Source organism: Chaetodon trifascialis, chromosome 1 (genome assembly GCF_039877785.1).
Source record: "Chaetodon trifascialis isolate fChaTrf1 chromosome 1, fChaTrf1.hap1, whole genome shotgun sequence".
NCBI lineage: Eukaryota > Metazoa > Chordata > Actinopteri > Chaetodontiformes > Chaetodontidae > Chaetodon > Chaetodon trifascialis.
Genome location: NC_092056.1, coordinates 21550734 through 21568988, shown reverse-complemented (window position 1 = coordinate 21568988; position 18255 = coordinate 21550734). Strand labels below are relative to the sequence as shown.

General features: G+C 42.8%; 3 protein-coding genes across 4 annotated transcripts in view; all 3 read left to right on the top strand.

Annotated features, from left to right (window-relative positions):
- Positions 1-1347, top strand: part of atosa (atos homolog A) — a 30120-nt gene extending 28773 nt beyond the window's left edge. Inside the window, exon 12 of the mRNA XM_070958596.1 lies at positions 41-1347. Coding sequence (XP_070814697.1) covers positions 41-194 — 154 coding nt within the window. The 3' untranslated portion in view covers positions 195-1347. The remainder of the gene's footprint in view (positions 1-40) is intronic.
- Positions 1348-2586: 1239 nt separating this feature from the next.
- On the top strand, positions 2587-8864 carry arpp19a (cAMP-regulated phosphoprotein 19a). The gene is made up of 3 exons (XM_070967318.1): positions 2587-2886; positions 3896-4018; positions 6736-8864. Exons 1-3 carry the CDS (start codon positions 2830-2832, stop codon positions 6904-6906), a joined length of 351 nt encoding a protein of 116 aa, XP_070823419.1. The 5' UTR covers positions 2587-2829; the 3' UTR covers positions 6907-8864.
- Positions 8865-9674: 810 nt separating this feature from the next.
- Positions 9675-18255, top strand: part of myo5aa (myosin VAa) — a 52348-nt gene continuing 43767 nt past the window's right edge. For both annotated transcript variants that reach the window (XM_070971997.1, XM_070971924.1), the window contains exon 1: positions 9675-9930. In XM_070971997.1, the coding sequence (XP_070828098.1) occupies positions 9904-9930 (27 nt within the window). In that variant the 5' untranslated portion in view covers positions 9675-9903. The remainder of the gene's footprint in view (positions 9931-18255) is intronic.

The window sequence follows — 18255 nt, the reverse complement described above, 5'->3', positions numbered from 1 at the left end:
CTGTCTTCTGTCTCTCTCTCTCTGTCCCAATGCCAACCAGGTTCCAGAGTTCTAAGTCTGGGAAGATCTACCTCCACAGGGACATCCGCCTGCTGTTTTCCAGGAAGTCCATGGAGGTGGACAGCGGTGCTGCCTATGAGCTCCAGTCCTTCACAGAGTCACCCATTGACCCACCATTCTCTCCCCGCTGCTGAGGCCTGATTCCCTCCCGCCTCCACTACCGAAGTTTCAGTCACATCTCAATGCCAGCGATAGACTCTTACTCAGCCCATGGCTAGTTGAGAAGGCTCTAAAAGAGAAGCGATTTAAGGATGACAGTCAACAAGACTCACCTGGCCTGTGCCCAAAATCTTAAGTTTCCCCTTCAGTATCCCCTCTGTCACCCAGAACAGACAAAAGGGTGAGCTAAGAGGCTGGGAGACTCGTCAGAAATGAAACCTTGTTCTCTGTTACGTGCATGACCTGGGATCAGAGAGAGCGTGTCAAAGAAAACGGTTATAGAGTATGTTTCAGATCTTGTTCTCCTGGTTCAGAAAGCCTCACTAGTTATGCTAGTAATTCTTTTTCCTGCCGTTGTGTGTATCCCCTCCAGTGTTTGGCAGGAGAGTGGAGACCAGTGATTGTCTACAAAAGCAGTTAGACACTTGAATTATTTCAGCAGAGTTTTGGCTTCTTTACTCTGTTTACTCAAATCAAAATGTTGGGAAAAAAAATTGGATTTCTACTTGACATAAAGAATAAATGTTCAGTTTCATTTTAAATGCAATACAAGGCCCTTTTAGTGGAAAAAACATTTAGTTTCAAATCCTTAAAGATATGATTGATTGAACTGAAAGTGACCCTGTGATTCCTGAGCTTGAAGCAGAGGGAGTGCGTATGGAAGAGGAGCAGGTTGGCAGACTGTGGTGGAACACCATCCCATCATCCAAAAAGAAACAAAAAAACGCCATACCATGGACCACTGACGTCGAACAAGCAATCAGGCTACATTCAACTGAAAGCATCACAGCAGAACATCAGAAGTGCACTGTGGAATTTTTTTCTCATTGTAACTGGAAATGAAACAGAAAATAGTAATATTCTAATACTTTTGTACTGTTACAGAACCACTTTATTGGAAGTGTTGCAATAGGAAGAGTAACCTTAGTTTAGTGTTTACACATTCACTTTCAGTTTACTTAACCATCAGTTTATTTAATATTTAAATTAATATTTCAGTTACTACTTGTGACGTCTGTCATGCTAAGATGATGTAGTGCAAACTGTATATCATAGTATGTATTTTTGACATGAATATTCAAATCTGAAAAAAAATATATATATCTTATAAAGCAATCTTGAAAGCTGCTCTGTCTCTTGTCTTATTACATTTCCCACCATGTTTCCTGTCCTACCACGTCATCTGGGGGCTGTCACACACAGTGGTGGGATGAAAGGAACACAACACGGGTGGTTTCTGCTGTCATTCAGAGATGAAATATCCAAAATGTGACACCTCTCTTCAAATAGTAAAATATGTCCACTGACTTGAAGATCAGAAAAGGAGGAAAAGTGCAAACATTGCACCAATAGTCAGCGATTCTGGCTCACAAAACAACACTGAATACAGCATTTGAGATGCATGTCTGACATTCAGGCCTGTCCTTAGTACATTGTTGTTTTTTATACACATGTAGCACGATGTGCTCCTCAAAGTATATCACAGCATTAAATGTGCATAATTTAATCATTAGAAGAAAAAATGACTGCACAGATGATGTTTTTCAGTTTCAACAGGAAGTGGACCATGCACATGTCTTTGGAAAAACTATTAACAGACAAAAGAAGTGCTCTTATAATCTGTCTCTACTTGAATAAAAGTATAATGTTTTGGTTTTTGTTGTTGTTGTTTTGTTTTTTTACTTAACAAGGATTAACAAATATGACCAGCAGATAATTACATCAAAGGTTCCTAATGAAATCAAAGGATTTAAAGTTAGTGTTTAACTGCAGGACATGAACAGAAACAACAGAGCTGTTGCAAAGCTGCTGGTTTGTGGAACAATGTACAGGATACAAATACCTGAGAAATACATCATGTTAGCATTCCTACTAAGATAGCATTTCCTAACGTGAGAAAGTCTCTTGTTAGACAAAACTGCATCCCCCGTAAGTAATTTATTAATATCCAGAGGTATAAGCAGCATTCTCTGTGTATCACAACAGAGACATGGTGCAGCATGAAGTCAGCAGTTCACCACCACTTCACACTCATAATGGCAGGTGGGTGCTGCTAATCGGTGGTGGTCATTTAATATGGCAGCAACTGGACTTTCAAATCCATCTGCTCAGCCTCAATACACTTGCATGCATCATTTTGTTTCTTTTTAGGCACAAAGACAGTCAGGCTCCGCTGCTTAATTCAATTGTAATTTAGCATAATGTAAGAAGAGCTGCCGCATAGTCAATTTCTGTCTCTGACACAAAACAGAATATTGGTATGGGAAAACATACCACGAGCTGCGCTGTGTTAATCAGAGCAGCATTCATCATCCTCCAGATCTGAGGATTACTTGACTGAAATCTGGATTTGTGGCGCAACACATGGGTCTAACAGCTGATCGGTTTGTTACGCAATGTAAATCCGATCCCAGCACTAAATGCGGGTGCACGGCAGGGGTGCCAAAACGTGAGCGCGCATGGTGTCTCCGCATGTGACGTCGTATTTCTTGTGCGGGATTGCGCGCTCAGTAGGACTCGTATGGGTACGGAAAGTCAGAGCAGGGGATTTGTGGATCACTTGTCAAACTCGTGAGCTATCTCTTGTCTGAGATCACGATAATACAGAAAATGTCGGGCGATAACGAAGAAACACAGACGGCCGAGGAGACATCAGTGGACGAGAAGGTAACCGTGCGGCGGATTAGCAGTTTAGCAGCAGTAATGGCAATGTTGTAGCTAACGCTACGTTAAATAGCTTAGCTTCCTAGCCCCGCGCTCGTTATTGTTGACATGTCATCCAAAGCCAGCTACGACGCCCTGGTGTGAATACTTAATGTTGTATGTCAAGCCTTGTAACGCCTTTGTGTTACCGGATGACTGGCCTGCCGTTTCGTTCGCTAGTAGAGCGAATGTATGGGGTGGTTGGTGTAAATGTCAGAGGTAACGTTATGGCTAGTTAATGTTAGCAGCTCGCCATTCACCAAGCTAACTCATGGCATTTACTCGCACTGGCAAATCGCTAACAGCTAGCTCAGCTGCTAACGTCAGTTTAGCTCAGCCCAACATAGCCCGTACACGGGCTTGAAGCTTAGTTACAGTAACGTTATCTAAATTTTCACTGAAGATACCGCAGTTTAGCCTGTTGCTAGCTGCTACCCAGCTGCGACAAATAACAAACTGGCGGTATTTTTGCAACAATTAAGCGGTTAATCCCAAAGACCTTCCAACTCAACCAATCGTGGGGTAATGATAGCTCTCCGGCGCCTGCTTTGAGAGGAGGCTGTCGAGTAACCACCACACAATGTTTCCTTTTAGCTTGACGTTGATGTGCACAGCAGAGTCCAACACAATGCAGTAGCGGTAATTTGAATCTGTTACTTTAGCACTGTCCCTAGGCAGCTGTTGCATGCTTCTGTGCTTTGCTAACATTGTTTTAACGGGCTGTCTTAGAGATAGGTAGTTCATGTCCAGTCAGACATGTTAACGATGTTTTGTTGACGTTAGCAAAGATCTGATATGGACAGTTAGGTTATCTCTATACTGCAGTGCCATCAGATAATCCAGTGATGATGATTCAGAGGTTTCAGTGGGAGCCTGCAGTGACCTGTAAACCTCTTGTTATGCAGTAACTACGTGTTTTTTCAGCAAAATGTCTCCCCCACATCTCGATGCCTCATGCTTTGGTTGTTTTCAGGAGATTCAGGACAAGGTGATCAGTCCTGAGAAGGCAGAGGAGGCCAAACTGAAGGCCAGATATCCAAATTTAGGAAACAAACCGGGAGGCTCTGATCTGCTTCGCAAACGCCTGCAGAAGGGGGTGAGTTATCTCTTAGGTTTGTTTGCAAAACATTCAGAGTTCACTTAAGGATGATCTCTGAACCCACTGGCATTTTCTGTTTGTAACTTTACACTTTCACACAGTTTGTCTCGAACATACCATTTATATCAATGAGAACAGACTAAATTTTATAAACACTTCTCAGTGCAACACATTGGAAAAAGAAGTGTGATCATACAAAGCTTCTCCTGACTTATGACTGATTTATTACATCAGTAAACAGTTTCCTGATGAGTTTAATTCATGAGTTTAACGTCCTCAGAACAGGATGATGTCCATTCAGTAAGTAAGGGCCCCATTTAGAGGAAAATAAACAATAAACCAGGGCATGCTTTAGGCTCTGGCTACTTTGTGATTGACAAGTCACGACCATGATGTGTGTTTTGGTTCTCAGTCAGACCCAATCAGGACAGAGGTGTAGCAAAGTGTGTGTTCTCCAGCTCCACCCTCTCATCCAAATATGGTCACTTCTGGTTCCAAACAACCAAGATGGTGATGGTCATAATGCCAAACTCGAGTCTTCAAAATGGGAGTTCACAAACCAATGAGTGACGTCCTGATGGGTTTATACTTGATATGACACAATACAAATCAACCACACCACAAACTGCAGCCTCCGTAATGACTATAATGTTGAATCAAACAAATCTGAACTTTATTATCTTTATAAGGTACGATCAATAGCAGGGATGTTTTTTTGGACTGTTAGTGTACTTCACATAAATTGGGAACTGAGTGTATAATTACATTGTCTCCATATATTGTACCATTGTGAAAGTGAAGGCTAGAGTGTCATATTAAAGTGAATGTGCGATGCAAGACACCCAAAGGTGAACCTCACTCCCTTTTTAATTCATCATTGGGCACAGATATTTACACACATGCTGAAAAGCTCAGGTGCATCATACAAGGAAATGTTCTGTTTTCAAGGGTGAGAGAGTCGAGGATGGTGTTGTTTCTTCAGTCTGAACTGCAGTGTTGACATTTTGCACTATATTTGTGGAGTGCCATGCATTTCAGCCTCAGATCACAGCGCACTGATATGAATTCACATCAAACTGAGACTGGACATTGGTACTAACCCAATACTACACAGATAAAGAAACTGTAATGTTCCAGTCCATAAATAATGTTGTGTGCAACAATTTGCTTCAGTGGTTACTACATAGACAGAAAGTCAGAGTCATAATAAATGACAATTCATTTATCAGGTAAAAATACCAGCTAACACTTGCTCAGATCACTTTTGGTTACAGTAATACCTTGTGATGTGTACTTACTAGTGCTGTCAAAAATATTGCGTTATTAACGCAAATCAGTTTTAACGGCGTCATTTTTTTTTTTATCGCGAGATTAACGCTCTTTGTGTCCTAGTGAAAAGAAAAACTACAGGATCTAGTTACAAACCGTAACAAAACAATAGGCACACCCCACGCACGTTTTGGTCTTGCCTGCTCGCTAGCTGTAAAGGAGTAGGCTACCAGTTTGTGTGGATGTCAAGTGCGAAACGCCGAAATGGGTGCGAACAAGATTCTGAATGGAAAGTTTAGTTTCAAAAAGTTGCCAGATGGATCGACTGACAAGACCAAAGTTATCTGTGTGTATTGTTGGTGTGAACCGAGTTATCGCCGTAGCTCGTCCAGCCTGAAATACCACTTGATGGCCAAACACACAGCGAATGCAAATTCCCTGCCACCTCCTTGTCAAAACCAGGCGACAATGGATGGCTTTCGACAGAGGCATATGGATGCTATTATGTTCAAAGGAAACTTAAGAAAGGAAAGTTTAAGCCATGGTTTAATTGCACTATAGGCTGAGTCCTAGTTTACAATGATGTGCACTTTGTAACATTATCTTGTATCACCCTGTTTTGATCACTTAGAAAGGGTTGTTGAAGGGGCTTTTTTGTAACCAAGTATTTATTTTTTTGTCATCTGTTTATTGACAGTGTTAAATTGTGTGAGATTTGATTCATTCAAATGTGAATGACTGCTCAAAGTGAGAATGTTAGTGTGAAATATAACACTACGCGTTGTTGTTTTCAATTAAAAACATTTGCACAAAGCAAGCCTATCCACTTTTCCATGTTGATAAGAGTATTAAAACGATAAATAATGGGACATTTAGAATAGACAAAAATGTGCGATTAATTTGCAATTAATCGCGAGTTAACTACGACATTCATGAGATTAATCGCGATTAAATATTTTAACTGATTGACAGCACTAGGACTTACCATTATTATTTTTAACATTTTGTTATACCAAGTAATCAGTTTAATAAACCAAAAGTAAACGATAAGAAACTAAGCTGAAAACAGAATTTTTCTTCTTTTCCCTGTAAGAGTCCTGAAATGATTGATGTTGATTAATTGATTTCTAGATTTCACATAATATTACTTAAGTCATTTATCAGGTAAAACAAACATGCAAAACCAAATATTTGGTCATTTATGGCATTTGCTTTCTTTGCCATCTGACTGAAATAAGGTACTCAAGTCTTTAAAACTGTTGTTACTCTATCAATGTCAGCAAAGCTGTATGTGTTAGATATTGGAGATACAGTTAATTTCCCCTTGCAATGTAATTGAAATGTATATTAAAATATATGTTCACTATAGAGGGAGCTTGCATTATTCACGTGTTCATTTTTCATAATTCATACCTAAAAAATTTTAATCTTATATCTCTCCACAGCAAAAGTACTTTGACTCTGGTGACTACAACATGGCTAAAGCGAAGATAAAGAACAAGCAGTTGCCAACAGCTGCACCAGAGAAGACCGAGATCACAGGGGACCATATCCCCACCCCCCAGGACCTGCCCCAGAGGAAACCCTCTCTGGTGGCCAGTAAACTGGCAGGGTGATGCATACACACAGCCTCAACAACCCCTACAGCACCTCTCAGCCCTAACCCTCTCCGCTCAAGTCTCAGAGCTGTAACATAATCTCCCCTACCCCTCACAGTACCACCTGTCCTCTCCCCACCAGCCTGGACCCCACCCATGAGGAACCCACACCTAGCACCCAGCAAACTGGCTAGCTGATACCTTAAAATCCTGTTTTATTTTGGTTTCCATCCCATCTGGCCCTGTCTTTACTGCCTCCTGTCTTTGTTTTTGTCCCTCACCACTCCCTCTAACTGACTGCCCTTCTGTCCTTGTCCTCTCACATTTCCACGTTCTTTTTTATTTTTTCTTTACTTCCATGTAAGATACGTTGAAAGACATCCATAAGTGTGTGTGACGAGCAGACTGCTCGACTGATGGACGACTGATACCACAGTGTTTACTGGCTGAAGAGAGGGATGAGCAGCATAAGCTGTGTGTTGTATGGTTGGAGGGCTTTAGTATGGTCATCAATCCATCAGTTTGGAAGTGTGTACATAAGTATATATATTTCTTTTTGTTTGGCACAGGGGCAGACATCAGCCTTTTAGAGCGTTTTACAACCCCAATTCCAAAAAAGTTGGGACATTGTGTGAAACATTAATGGAACAGAGTGCAATAGGATATTACTAATCTTTTTTGACTCAACTGAAAATAGTACAAAGACAATATATTTAATGTTTTACCTCATCAACTACATTGATTTTGTAAATATCTGCTTATTCTAAATTTCATGCAGCAACACATTTTAAACAAGACTGGGAAAGTTGTGGAATGCTCCAAAAACACCTGTTTGGAACATTCCACAGGTAAACAGGTTGATTGGTAACAGGTGATAGTATCATGATTGTGTATGAAAGAGGCATCCTGGAAAGGCTCAGTCATTCACAAGCAAGGAGCGAGGTTCACCACTTTGTGAACACATGATTGCATGAAGGATATGACTACATGAGCTCAGGAACACTTCATAAAACCATTGTCAGTAAACAGAGTTTGTGTTCTGTTTTATTAACATTTTGAACAGCGTCCCAACTTTTTTAGAGTCTGGGTTGTGCATCAGATTTGTATCATTCACTGTATATCCTTATTCTAAATTATGCTGTCATTATGCTTGACTTGAGTGATTGACTGAATATAGTAATCTCAAGGCAAAGCTTAGTTTTGTTAACACTTATGTGAATCAATGGGGGAAACTGTGCTTAAAGACCCCACAGTCAAGGCTGGGGTGTCATGAAAGTGCATGTGTGGCACAAGGCTCCCAAAGGTGAACCTCTCTGACTTCCACCTCCATTCATCAAGGTGTGTTGAGCACAGACATTTCCACACATGCTGCAGCATACAAGCGCTGCGTGTCTGGTTGATGGTGCATTCAAGACACATTGAAACTAGGAAATGTTCTGCTTTCAATGGTGACAGAGAAGGGGGTGGTGTTGCGTCAGTCTGACCTTGCAATGTTCACAGTTTGGTCTGCATTTGTGGCATCTGAGGCATTTCATCGTCAGATGACGACACAGTCACTCTCCTCAGGCCAAAGGTTGTAGTTCCCAGTTGTCATGAATGAATCATCAGTGCTGGGAGAGGGTCAGAGGAGTATTTGGGATGTGAAAGCTAAATTCCTGTCCATTGGGACCAGTCTTCGTGTCCTGTATGCTGTGTGAGTTGACTGCATTTATGGTAAAAATGTACTGGGAGCCTAAATTGTGTTCAGATATGGGAAAATCTTCAATATGCATAAGTTGAAGTTGTTATATCTTTAAAATGTCCTTGGCCCTGTAAAGTGCTTCTTCAGGTTCCTTCCTGACTGGATGAAGTTTACCTGCAGTGTGTTAAAGCTAACACAACATCGTCTGAGCTCAGCTGTGCATGTATATGGCTGCCCTGCTGTCACTTTGTGCCATTTTGTTTTGTAAATAAAATAGTTTTGCACAAATGTTCAATTGTTGTGTCGTGTGTGTCTTCTGTTGACCTTGAGACATATTTGCTTTTAGTTGCCTTGTCAATGCATACATTTGAACACAAGGCAGTTTTTAAAATTCCCAAAATTGACTTGAGTTGAGAAGTGTTGTCTGTTTTTTTCCCATGTTTTGAGATCAAACTTAGTTAGTCAAAGACAATGCAAAGGTGTTGATTTTCTTTTCCAGCTTGTGGTAAAGTGAGCAATTTTGTGTCAGTAATGCAGATGTCAACAAAAGGATGCTCAAAGATGTGAAAACCAGTCAGATAATCCAGCACCACCGTCAGTGACACTATAGAGTGCATATAAACTTAGATTTTATGTTTTAGCTTTATAGCTAAATCCCAGCAACTGCACCAACAAAATAAAATGCCAAACACATACACAACACCTCTTAGCAGATTAAACAAAAATGATTGTGGCCTACCACAGCTGAAGACACACATTACAGTCCAATAACGTTCTTAAATATCTTGCACTTCAATATATAATCAGAAAAATAATATGCAAATATCTAGAAAAAAAATGCACATATAAATATAATTTATCATATGTGTGTATTTATATATATTTCACACTGAGTTTACATCTCAGAGGTTTTTTTCCAGTGTGCCATATTTTTAACCCAAACACAAATCTTTGGCTGTCACTCTTCTCCATCACAGCAGTGCTGTGGCTTTGCTTGCAGGGTGTTTTGATGGTGTATTTTCGTGTCTTGACCATCGGGGGGCGCAGTTTCCCACGCGGCAGCAGCCCTCACCGTTTGGCTGAATCATTTCATCCGTACCCAGAATGCAAAGTGAGTCGCAGAAGCTGACATCAATGAGGAGCAGCAGCAGCAGCAGCAGTGGCGAGCTGTCCAGGTTATCGTGGCGATAAGAGACACATCTCCCCCTGAACTCCCCGCAGCAACAAAGGGTCTCTTCCCCCGCTACATGAACACACACACCGGGTCTCATGCAACGAGGAGACCCGCGGGAGCTTTAGCCCAGATTGGAGAAAGGACGTAGCGTGTGACCGTCATGGCAGCGTCGGAGCTGTACACAAAGGTAAGATAAGTGAATATTTCCATGTATAGCTGCGTATCTATAGCTGGGAGCTAGCATGTCGGCTAAAGACATGTCCGAGTCGCAGGTTCAACTTCCTGCGAAATGCCTTCAAATGTTCAGGACGTTTTCCTCAAAAACACGCTGACAGTTTGGTTTTTGCATCGGAAAAAATGTGTGTTTTCGACAGCAGGTGTGGTGGATGTAAAGGTGGATGAAAATGAATGAAAATGAGTGTGGAAGCTGCTCAAACGCGCTGCTGTGACACGCAGATGAGTTCGGGTGTTTGGATTTCGATGAGGTGGGTGCAGCTGACAGAAAGACAACAGATGCGGCAGAGAGTCCTTTTTCTTTTGCTCTCAAACACGTACATCAGAAAAAAGAGCTTTCTTCATATTTGTTGTCATCTGCGACCTTGTTTGTTCATCAAAATAACAACACCTTCTTCTCCCGGGCCTCCTTATTTGACATCACTCTCACTGGAGGCCGGGGAGCTGGGATGATGCAAAGGCGGTGCCAGCCAACATGGAGGCTCTGCTTCTCCCGTTGTAAATCATAATATTTGGCGTTAGCTCAAGCCTGGGGACCTAAATGTCTTCGTGTTAGTGTTTAATTTCGATAACGATCTCAGGCTCATATCCCGGCTCTGACGGATGTGAGCCGAGTCCCGCAGGTTGGGTACCGGTGAGATGCTGCGATGAGCGCCGCATCCGGACAGTTTAGCATCCTTTAGCATCCGGGATGTTGAGAGCGGTGGAGGCCCTAAAGCCACAGTGTGGCTTCATATCCCCAGATGTCCGCTGAAGAGAAGGTGACACTGCAGCCCGGGAGGGAGGCCTGTCACACTCAAAACTCACAAGGTCACAAGCGCTGCTGCTGCTGTGTTTCTGTGATTGCACGTTTGAAATCAAGACAAGAAAGTGGTGTGTGTTTGTGTGTGTATGTGTGTGTGAGAGAGAAAGAGCGGGAGGGAGGGAGGGTGAAGGAGATGAGTCACCCATCCCCCTACTTTGAAAGCTGGCAGCTCATCTTGAATCAGGTTGTGATGGAGGGAAACAGTCAGTGTGTGTGGTGTACTGAATGTTTAGTTTGATCCGCTCTGAACAGCAGCGCTGCAGTCTGTATCTGAACCACTCTGCCCACTCTGCTCCCAGCCTCTGTTGTCACCAGTGCTTTAGTTTGATCAGCGTGGACACATGCTCAACGACCGTCTCTGAACCAGGTGTCACAGATTTAAGCCCCGTGTCAGCAAATGGAGACAGAGGCTGAAAGGTTCGAGTCCCTGCTGGCTCCTGATCTGTGTCTGACCCCGAGCTCTGATCTGAAAGGAGAGAAGCAAACAAAAAGGCACCAGTGGAGTATTGCATTAAGTGCTGAGACAATTATTTTATTTTTCATTTTTGCTCCACAAACGTGTCTTTCTAACGGTGACGATGGCTCTAATGAATGACAACGAAACCACGTAAAACATGCTGGTCTGCATACAGTGTGCTGTCAGATGAATCCATAATGAAAACAGACATTTGTTGGAGCTTTAGTTGCATTAGAAATGTGAGATAAAAAATGGATGTTGCCCGCTGTCTTTAGATAATATGTGTTGGGTCTGCTTAAATAGCACCTGGGTGTGAAATTGCAGCCAGCCAGTGAACAAAGTGCACGTCGATTTTGGCTGAGGCTGCGAAATCAGTTTCCTCTGCCAGCAGGATTAGGTTTGAAGCCAGCCATCAATTTGACTGTCTCATTCCATAAGAGTGTCACTGGGTGTTAAATAGTTTTAATTTTATAGGGGAAACTTTGGACATGTGTGTCAGTGTGGCGAGGAAACACTGCCTTAGCTTCTACTTTGAATGGTACGGTCTGTTTTGAGTGTCGGCCTCTGATGTGAGACCCCTCTCTGTGATGTACTTTTCCAACACAAGGCTAGAAAACACTCTGCTCTTTGTGCCTGGGAGTCAGCCTTATAGAAGCTTATTGAGCAGGTCTGAGCAGCTTGGTTAACATGCATAAACACACACACACACACACACACACACACACACACACATAGAGCATCAGATTCTGCTCCTGTCTGATCTGAGGTGAGTCACAGGTGAAGGCAGATTTTATAGGTTGGAGGAGAAGACAAAGCAACCAGCTAGAAACATTAATCAGGAAAAAAATCTGTTTTTTTTATATTTGATTCAGTCTTTTCCGTCCACTTAATAAAGTAAGTACATCAAATCAGCATCAAAACTAGTGAGAGGTGTCGAATGTGAATGAAACTACAAGAAGAGGTGGAGGAGTGGGAGGATATTCTCATGGAAATGGCAGTGAGGCGATGCTCCATTACATGACTCAGAGATGGAAAGACTATTCAGTACACAACCTAGAGTGTTTTGCAGTACCACAACAAGTGCATATACTTTATTTTTAGAGTTACTCGACTCATGGATTCATACAGATGTGCTGCCTCTGATTATTGATCTGTCTGACTTTAGCTTGGCTGTTAGTGAGAGGGTAATGCTCACCATGTTAAGGCTCCATAAATGACTTCTTAGTGATTGTTTACCCGTGATAATGACAGTGTTACAGTACAGGTACTTTTGAAGTATGTGATTATATTTGAAGAGTTACCTTCATTAAGATCTTTGGGTAACCGATGAAGAAAACAGTCATGTTTTTATAAAGATGCAAAAATTCAATCGTTGTATGCTGTGTTTTCTTGGCAGTGCGTGGTGCTTTCAGGTTCACATCACTCGACAGACACACACACACTTGTATGCTGTTGGAACACCTGTGCCATCATTCGTGTGCCAAACTGACAGCAAATGGCTAAACTGCAAGAAAGCTGCTCCACAGTTCAAATTGAAAGAGTCACCTCTGCCTCATTATCACAGCAAAGTGCATCGCAGCGCTCGTGCAGCGATTGCATGATTGCCCTGTGTTTTTCCCATCTCTGAAGCTCCCACTTCCACTGACTGGATGCTAAGCTAACAGAGCTGCAGGCGGCACAGGGATGAGAGACTTCAGGGGAAATCAGGACTGAATCATGTGGGTGAGAAAACAGCAGTGCAGCTGAAACTTTCAGGCATGTTGCACATATGGCCACAGGGCGCTCATGTGAGGTGCTGTCATGAACAGCTGATGGAAAGGAAAACACCTGCTGTTACATCACTTGTGAGGGTGTTTTCAAAAGTACAGCATTTAACGGTTTGAACCCATGCAGAGAGCAGTGCAGCAGTCGTTTTCTGTGGCTCAGCGCGCATTTCATTTACAACACGCTGTTTTGTCGATGATTTTTATCCGTAATGGCAGCAAGGGTCCATGGATAGTGCTGAGATATTCATGGCTCCCACAGGTTGAATCCTACCGACTGGTGATCCCCTGACGTTTCCTCTAGCCACCATGAGGTTCACACTTGTGGTTTAGAGTGAGATATCTCAACTGCTTTTGGATGGAACAGTTGACACAGATATTCTTTACAGTCTATAATATAGTATAGTGTGTGTGTGTGTGTGTGTGTGTGTGTGTGTGTGTGTGTGTGTGTGTGTGTGTGTGTGTGTGTGTGTGTGTGTGTGTGTGTGTGTGTAACAGTTGTGCTTTGTGTGCTATAATTGTCACCTCAGCTGAATCCAGTGTTGAGTTTTACATGATCTAATGTCTGTGGTTTATTTTTTCTGCCCCACTCTAATTGAGAGCATGTGCATTAGATTACTGAGGTAACCTGGTTAAAGTAATTGCGCAGTCATGTTGTATATGCTCTGGCATGTAGTCATCGCAGCCCTGTTCAACACACGAACGCACCAAGGGCAGATGCACAGAGGAGGGCTGCGTGTCTGCGGCTCAAATATTGATCATCTCTGGATCTCAACACTGTGTTTGTTTCAGCTGGTTTCTTGAAGTAAATGAAATGTGTCATTGTTACACAATGCAGGCTATAAACAAAGATGAAGTTTAGAAACCAACATTTTGATTGACGGTTGGATCGTAGAAAATTGTGCTCCTCGAAAAACAAGAGGACACTTGGAACAAGACTCAGGTTGACTGCTCGCCTGTCAGACAGTCGTTAGATTTGTCCTGTTTTCTCGCTCTGAGTCTGTCCTCATCACGACTCACGTGATCAACATCGGCGGCCGGGATGTGTGACAGACAGCAGGGATGGCCAGTCGTCTGTCACAGGGCAGAAAACTTTGCCTTGTGTCTGCAGACACAATGGGAAGGTTTCATTCAGCAGCGAGTACTGGAGCTCAGTGCTTGATCAGCTAGCGTCTGGTCTTGTGGTGCATGTGGCTGGAGGCATCCAGAAAACCAGCAGACTCGCAGCATGAGCTAGAGACTCGAGAAGGAGACGAGATGAACCGGGAGTTGGAGTACATGTTTGTCCAAGTAAGTTTGTCCTTCTTTGAAGCTTTCAATCCTCAATCTGTTCATTTAGTAAGTAGATATGTAATCGAAAAAGATGCGTTAAAGAAGATGGCGTTTGAATCCAATCAAACAGTGTGATCTGTTGAAAGAGAAGCTACTTCCTCTTTGTCACTGTGTGTGGTTCTTTGATAAGTGGTCTGTAACTTCTGGTCTTGAATTCGGTGTATTATTACATCTCCAACACGCAGCGCCAGTCCCGGCACACCCATCCACTGTGGAAAAAATGTAATGTCACTGAAAGCAACAGCGCATGGCTTGCTAGCTTCATTTGGTGTCCGAATAACAATAAAAACTTTGTTTCAGATTGTCAGAATTGACTGGATTCACTAAATAGTTTGGAGTTTGTCCTAACCTTTGTAGATATGGGACTGCATGGCTGGCTTTGTAGGCGAGGACACAACCGTGTGTGCAGCATGTTAGCGTCCTATTGATCTACAGGCCATATAAAGCATTTGTCCAGGTTTACGGTTAGCAGGAGCATGTTGTCTGCAGCAGCAAGGGAAGCAAAAGTCTAGAAAACAAAGAAAATGGAGTGTCTGAAGGGCCGATTAACTTAGCATGGCCTGTCCATTTTGCTGTTTGTGTATCTTTTCTTACTTGTTAACTATTCAGGCTCATTTTCTGGTTTAAACCTTCTGTTTAAGACAGAAGCACAGCTGTGCACTGACTCCTCTCCCCTGACATAACATACAGAAGTGAGCTGCACTACTCAAAGAGTCAGCACTGACTAAACTAATGTGATTAGGTGCTGGGCCGTCACAGCTTCTTAGTAAGCGACTGTGATCTCTGGCAATCACTGGACATCGGCACGCCAGTTGTAGCGAGAGTGTTGGGGAACACACTACTGGGTGTAGTGAGACTAGTGGGGTTTCTTTCCAGCCAAGCTCTCCACCAGCACTGAGGTCTCTGTTTCTTGGAGTCATGCTGCGTCTGCCCAGCTGAGCAGAAAAACAGCAGATTCTCACATGAGTGGCGTCATGTGATGGCGAGGCCTCTGCCGTCTGGGACTCCATTGATGGCTTTTCTGAGAATATGTGGGCAAAACGCTTTTCGCACACACCAGTGCAGCTGTCCAGATCAGGGTCAGCTCGAGGCACAAAAGAGAAATTTGGTGTCTCCCAGGGACCCAAATTTACAAAAATACACCATGAAATGCTCAAACATCTACATGTATAAACTACTGATGACAAACAACAAACCATGATTATGAAATGTATATGAACTGTATTTATTTCATTCTGAACGTGCAGCACAGCCATAATTACATTTGCTATTTACTGACAGACACATGAAACAAACTTTGAGTTGAAATGCTAAACAGGCCTGCATGCAGCATCTGACCTGAACAGCAAATAACGCTTGTTGTCTGGTTTTATCAGGGAAACGAATGCACCTATCATAGCACTGTTATGCATTTTCCTCTGCAAGGCAAATAAAAATGGGTTCATGACCTATTTTAGGTCGCGATCCTAAGTATGGGAAACGCTGTTCTGGACAGTTGTTTCTACCAGACTCTGCTTCAAAATGTTTCACGGTTTTAATCCACTTTATTGACTTTTCTGTCAAGGAGTTAAGCTACAGCTGCAAGGTATCAGCCACCTTTTTGACCCAATTTCATTTTTGTACTTGCAATATTTAACTGAGCTGTATTTGACTGGTCCGACTGGGTCACCATGTCGTAGAGTCTTATCCCAGTCACATGCAGTCTCAGTCAGTGTTTTAGGGAGGACAGTCTTTCAGTCTTCAGTCAACAGTGATACGTGCAACTAGTCGGAAAGTGTTCAGCGCTTTTCATTGGTGTAAAATATGGCCCACTGTCCAGTAACTTAAGTTTGTTAACAGGTCATATTATAAGGTTAAGAAATCATCTTGTAGCCTTGATGCGAAACCTTTCAGGAATCACACAAAACAGCCGGTCGACGTTGGAAAGTGAGCTTTAAAGCGTCCGGTTGAGGCTCTGTCGGTGTAAGCAGGAGAAAAACCCTTCGGAAGAGTCATGGCAGGCCAGTGCGAGAGCGACAGATCAGAGCTCAGTATTAGCCAGGAGAAGTACTCTAATCTGCTGCTGACTTTGTGCAGATTTGTAAACACTTCTCATGGATGCCCCGCCCCATGGGTACGGCCCTACACCCCTGACACGCACACACATATATGCATACAGTATCTACACATATATTACACACACACACACACACACACACACACACACACACACACACACTCTCCCAATGCCCTGACATGTGCAATCTTCAAATCTCAGTCCTCTCTAAAGTCCTTGCAGAGGTGGGGTTTAGGAATACAGCTGGAATTAAAATGACTTTCATGACGTCTGCAACCATCTTTGAGCTCCATGCTGTTGCACACAGTATTGGATGATGTCAGTTTCATCTTTGCTAACGTGAACACACCCATGCACACTGCACCTCTCCTGCCTTAATGTGTCCTTTTGCATGCCTGCATTATTCCACGTTCAGTGTTTGTGTCTGTGGTTCGGGACAAGAACTAAGACAAGTCGACGCTTCGGTCACCGTGCGAGCTGGAGCTGCAGCTGGTAACTTGTAACCATATGCAAATGTAATGAAATCTTGGTGTAGTTGACTGCAATAAGATTAGCCAGTGTTAAATCCTGAGTTAGCCTAATCAGGTCCTGATCCTTTGTCTCAGTTAAACCGGGATTAGCACCAGCCCAGCCTTGTACCTTCACGAGCAGCCTTCCCCTGCTGTGAACTGACCTGCTGGCAGCCGCTGAGAAGCAAAGGCTCATTATTTCATAGGAAAGAAATTGTGACGTTGAGGACGTAACATCTCAAAAAACAATACATTACAGCTAGAAGACTGATGTTTCCCTCCAGTATGATCAATATCATGCATGTTTTTGTGAATGGTATTTGAATGGTAAATAGCACACCAGTTGTCCATATGACTTGAATATTGTCCAAATATCTGGTGGATGATCTTAGATCTGCATTGTTGATATACTGTGTGGTGTTGTTTTATTTCCCTGCATGTAGAGAATATTATCTCTGTCATGTGACTGTTATGCACAAAACTCTAATCTTCTGAAATGAAAATGTTGGGAAGCAGAGTTATTATGATCACCACACGTCAGCATCGGAGGTACACTGGTATATTTGTTTTCTTCAGGAAGGATGATGACCGTATATAATCATCACACTTACTCTCAGAGCGATGTCGTCTCGATGGTTCAGCACTGGGATCTGTTTACATTGAAGGGGAGGTTGTATTATGTCGTCTGTGTCTCAGGAGGAGCTGCATCAAGTTAGAGACAAAAAAACCAAAACAATGATGATGTCACAGTGATGTCATCAGGTTTGTCTGCTGGGTTTGTGGAGTTTAAAAGACATATGCATTTACCAGACAGGCAGGGTTATACAAAAGACAAAGGGGTTGCATTATGGGAAATGTAGGATCCAGTGTTTGCAGAGCTTGACCCATACCACGGGGGACTAAAAGTCAGGATATCTTGGCCACTGCTGCTTCAATTCTTTTTTTAAATCTATCGCCTCTCCCTCAGCCATATAGGAGTCCTTTACTAAGCTGCTGTGGTTTCCCCTCAACCGAGTGAATATCCAGATCAGAAGTCACTTCTCCGGGTCTCCATTGCCTTTTTGCCAGGTTAAAGAAAATTAAACGTGTGATCAGGGCAGGATCACACTGACCGCACTGAGTATATCACCATTCATTTCAAATGAGAGCATCTCCTGCTGACTGGATGCAGGTGGGAGAAGCTGGTGCATTGTTCGTGAGTCTGCTCCATGTTGTAATTCTTATTCACTGGTATTTCTTTTTTAGTTTTAATACTGTCTTTATCTGTCTGAACCCTTCTTACATTTTGCACTTAAAGGCAACACACATTTGTCACGTAGAAAGCTTGTGACCCTCACATCAGTGTGACCACACCCA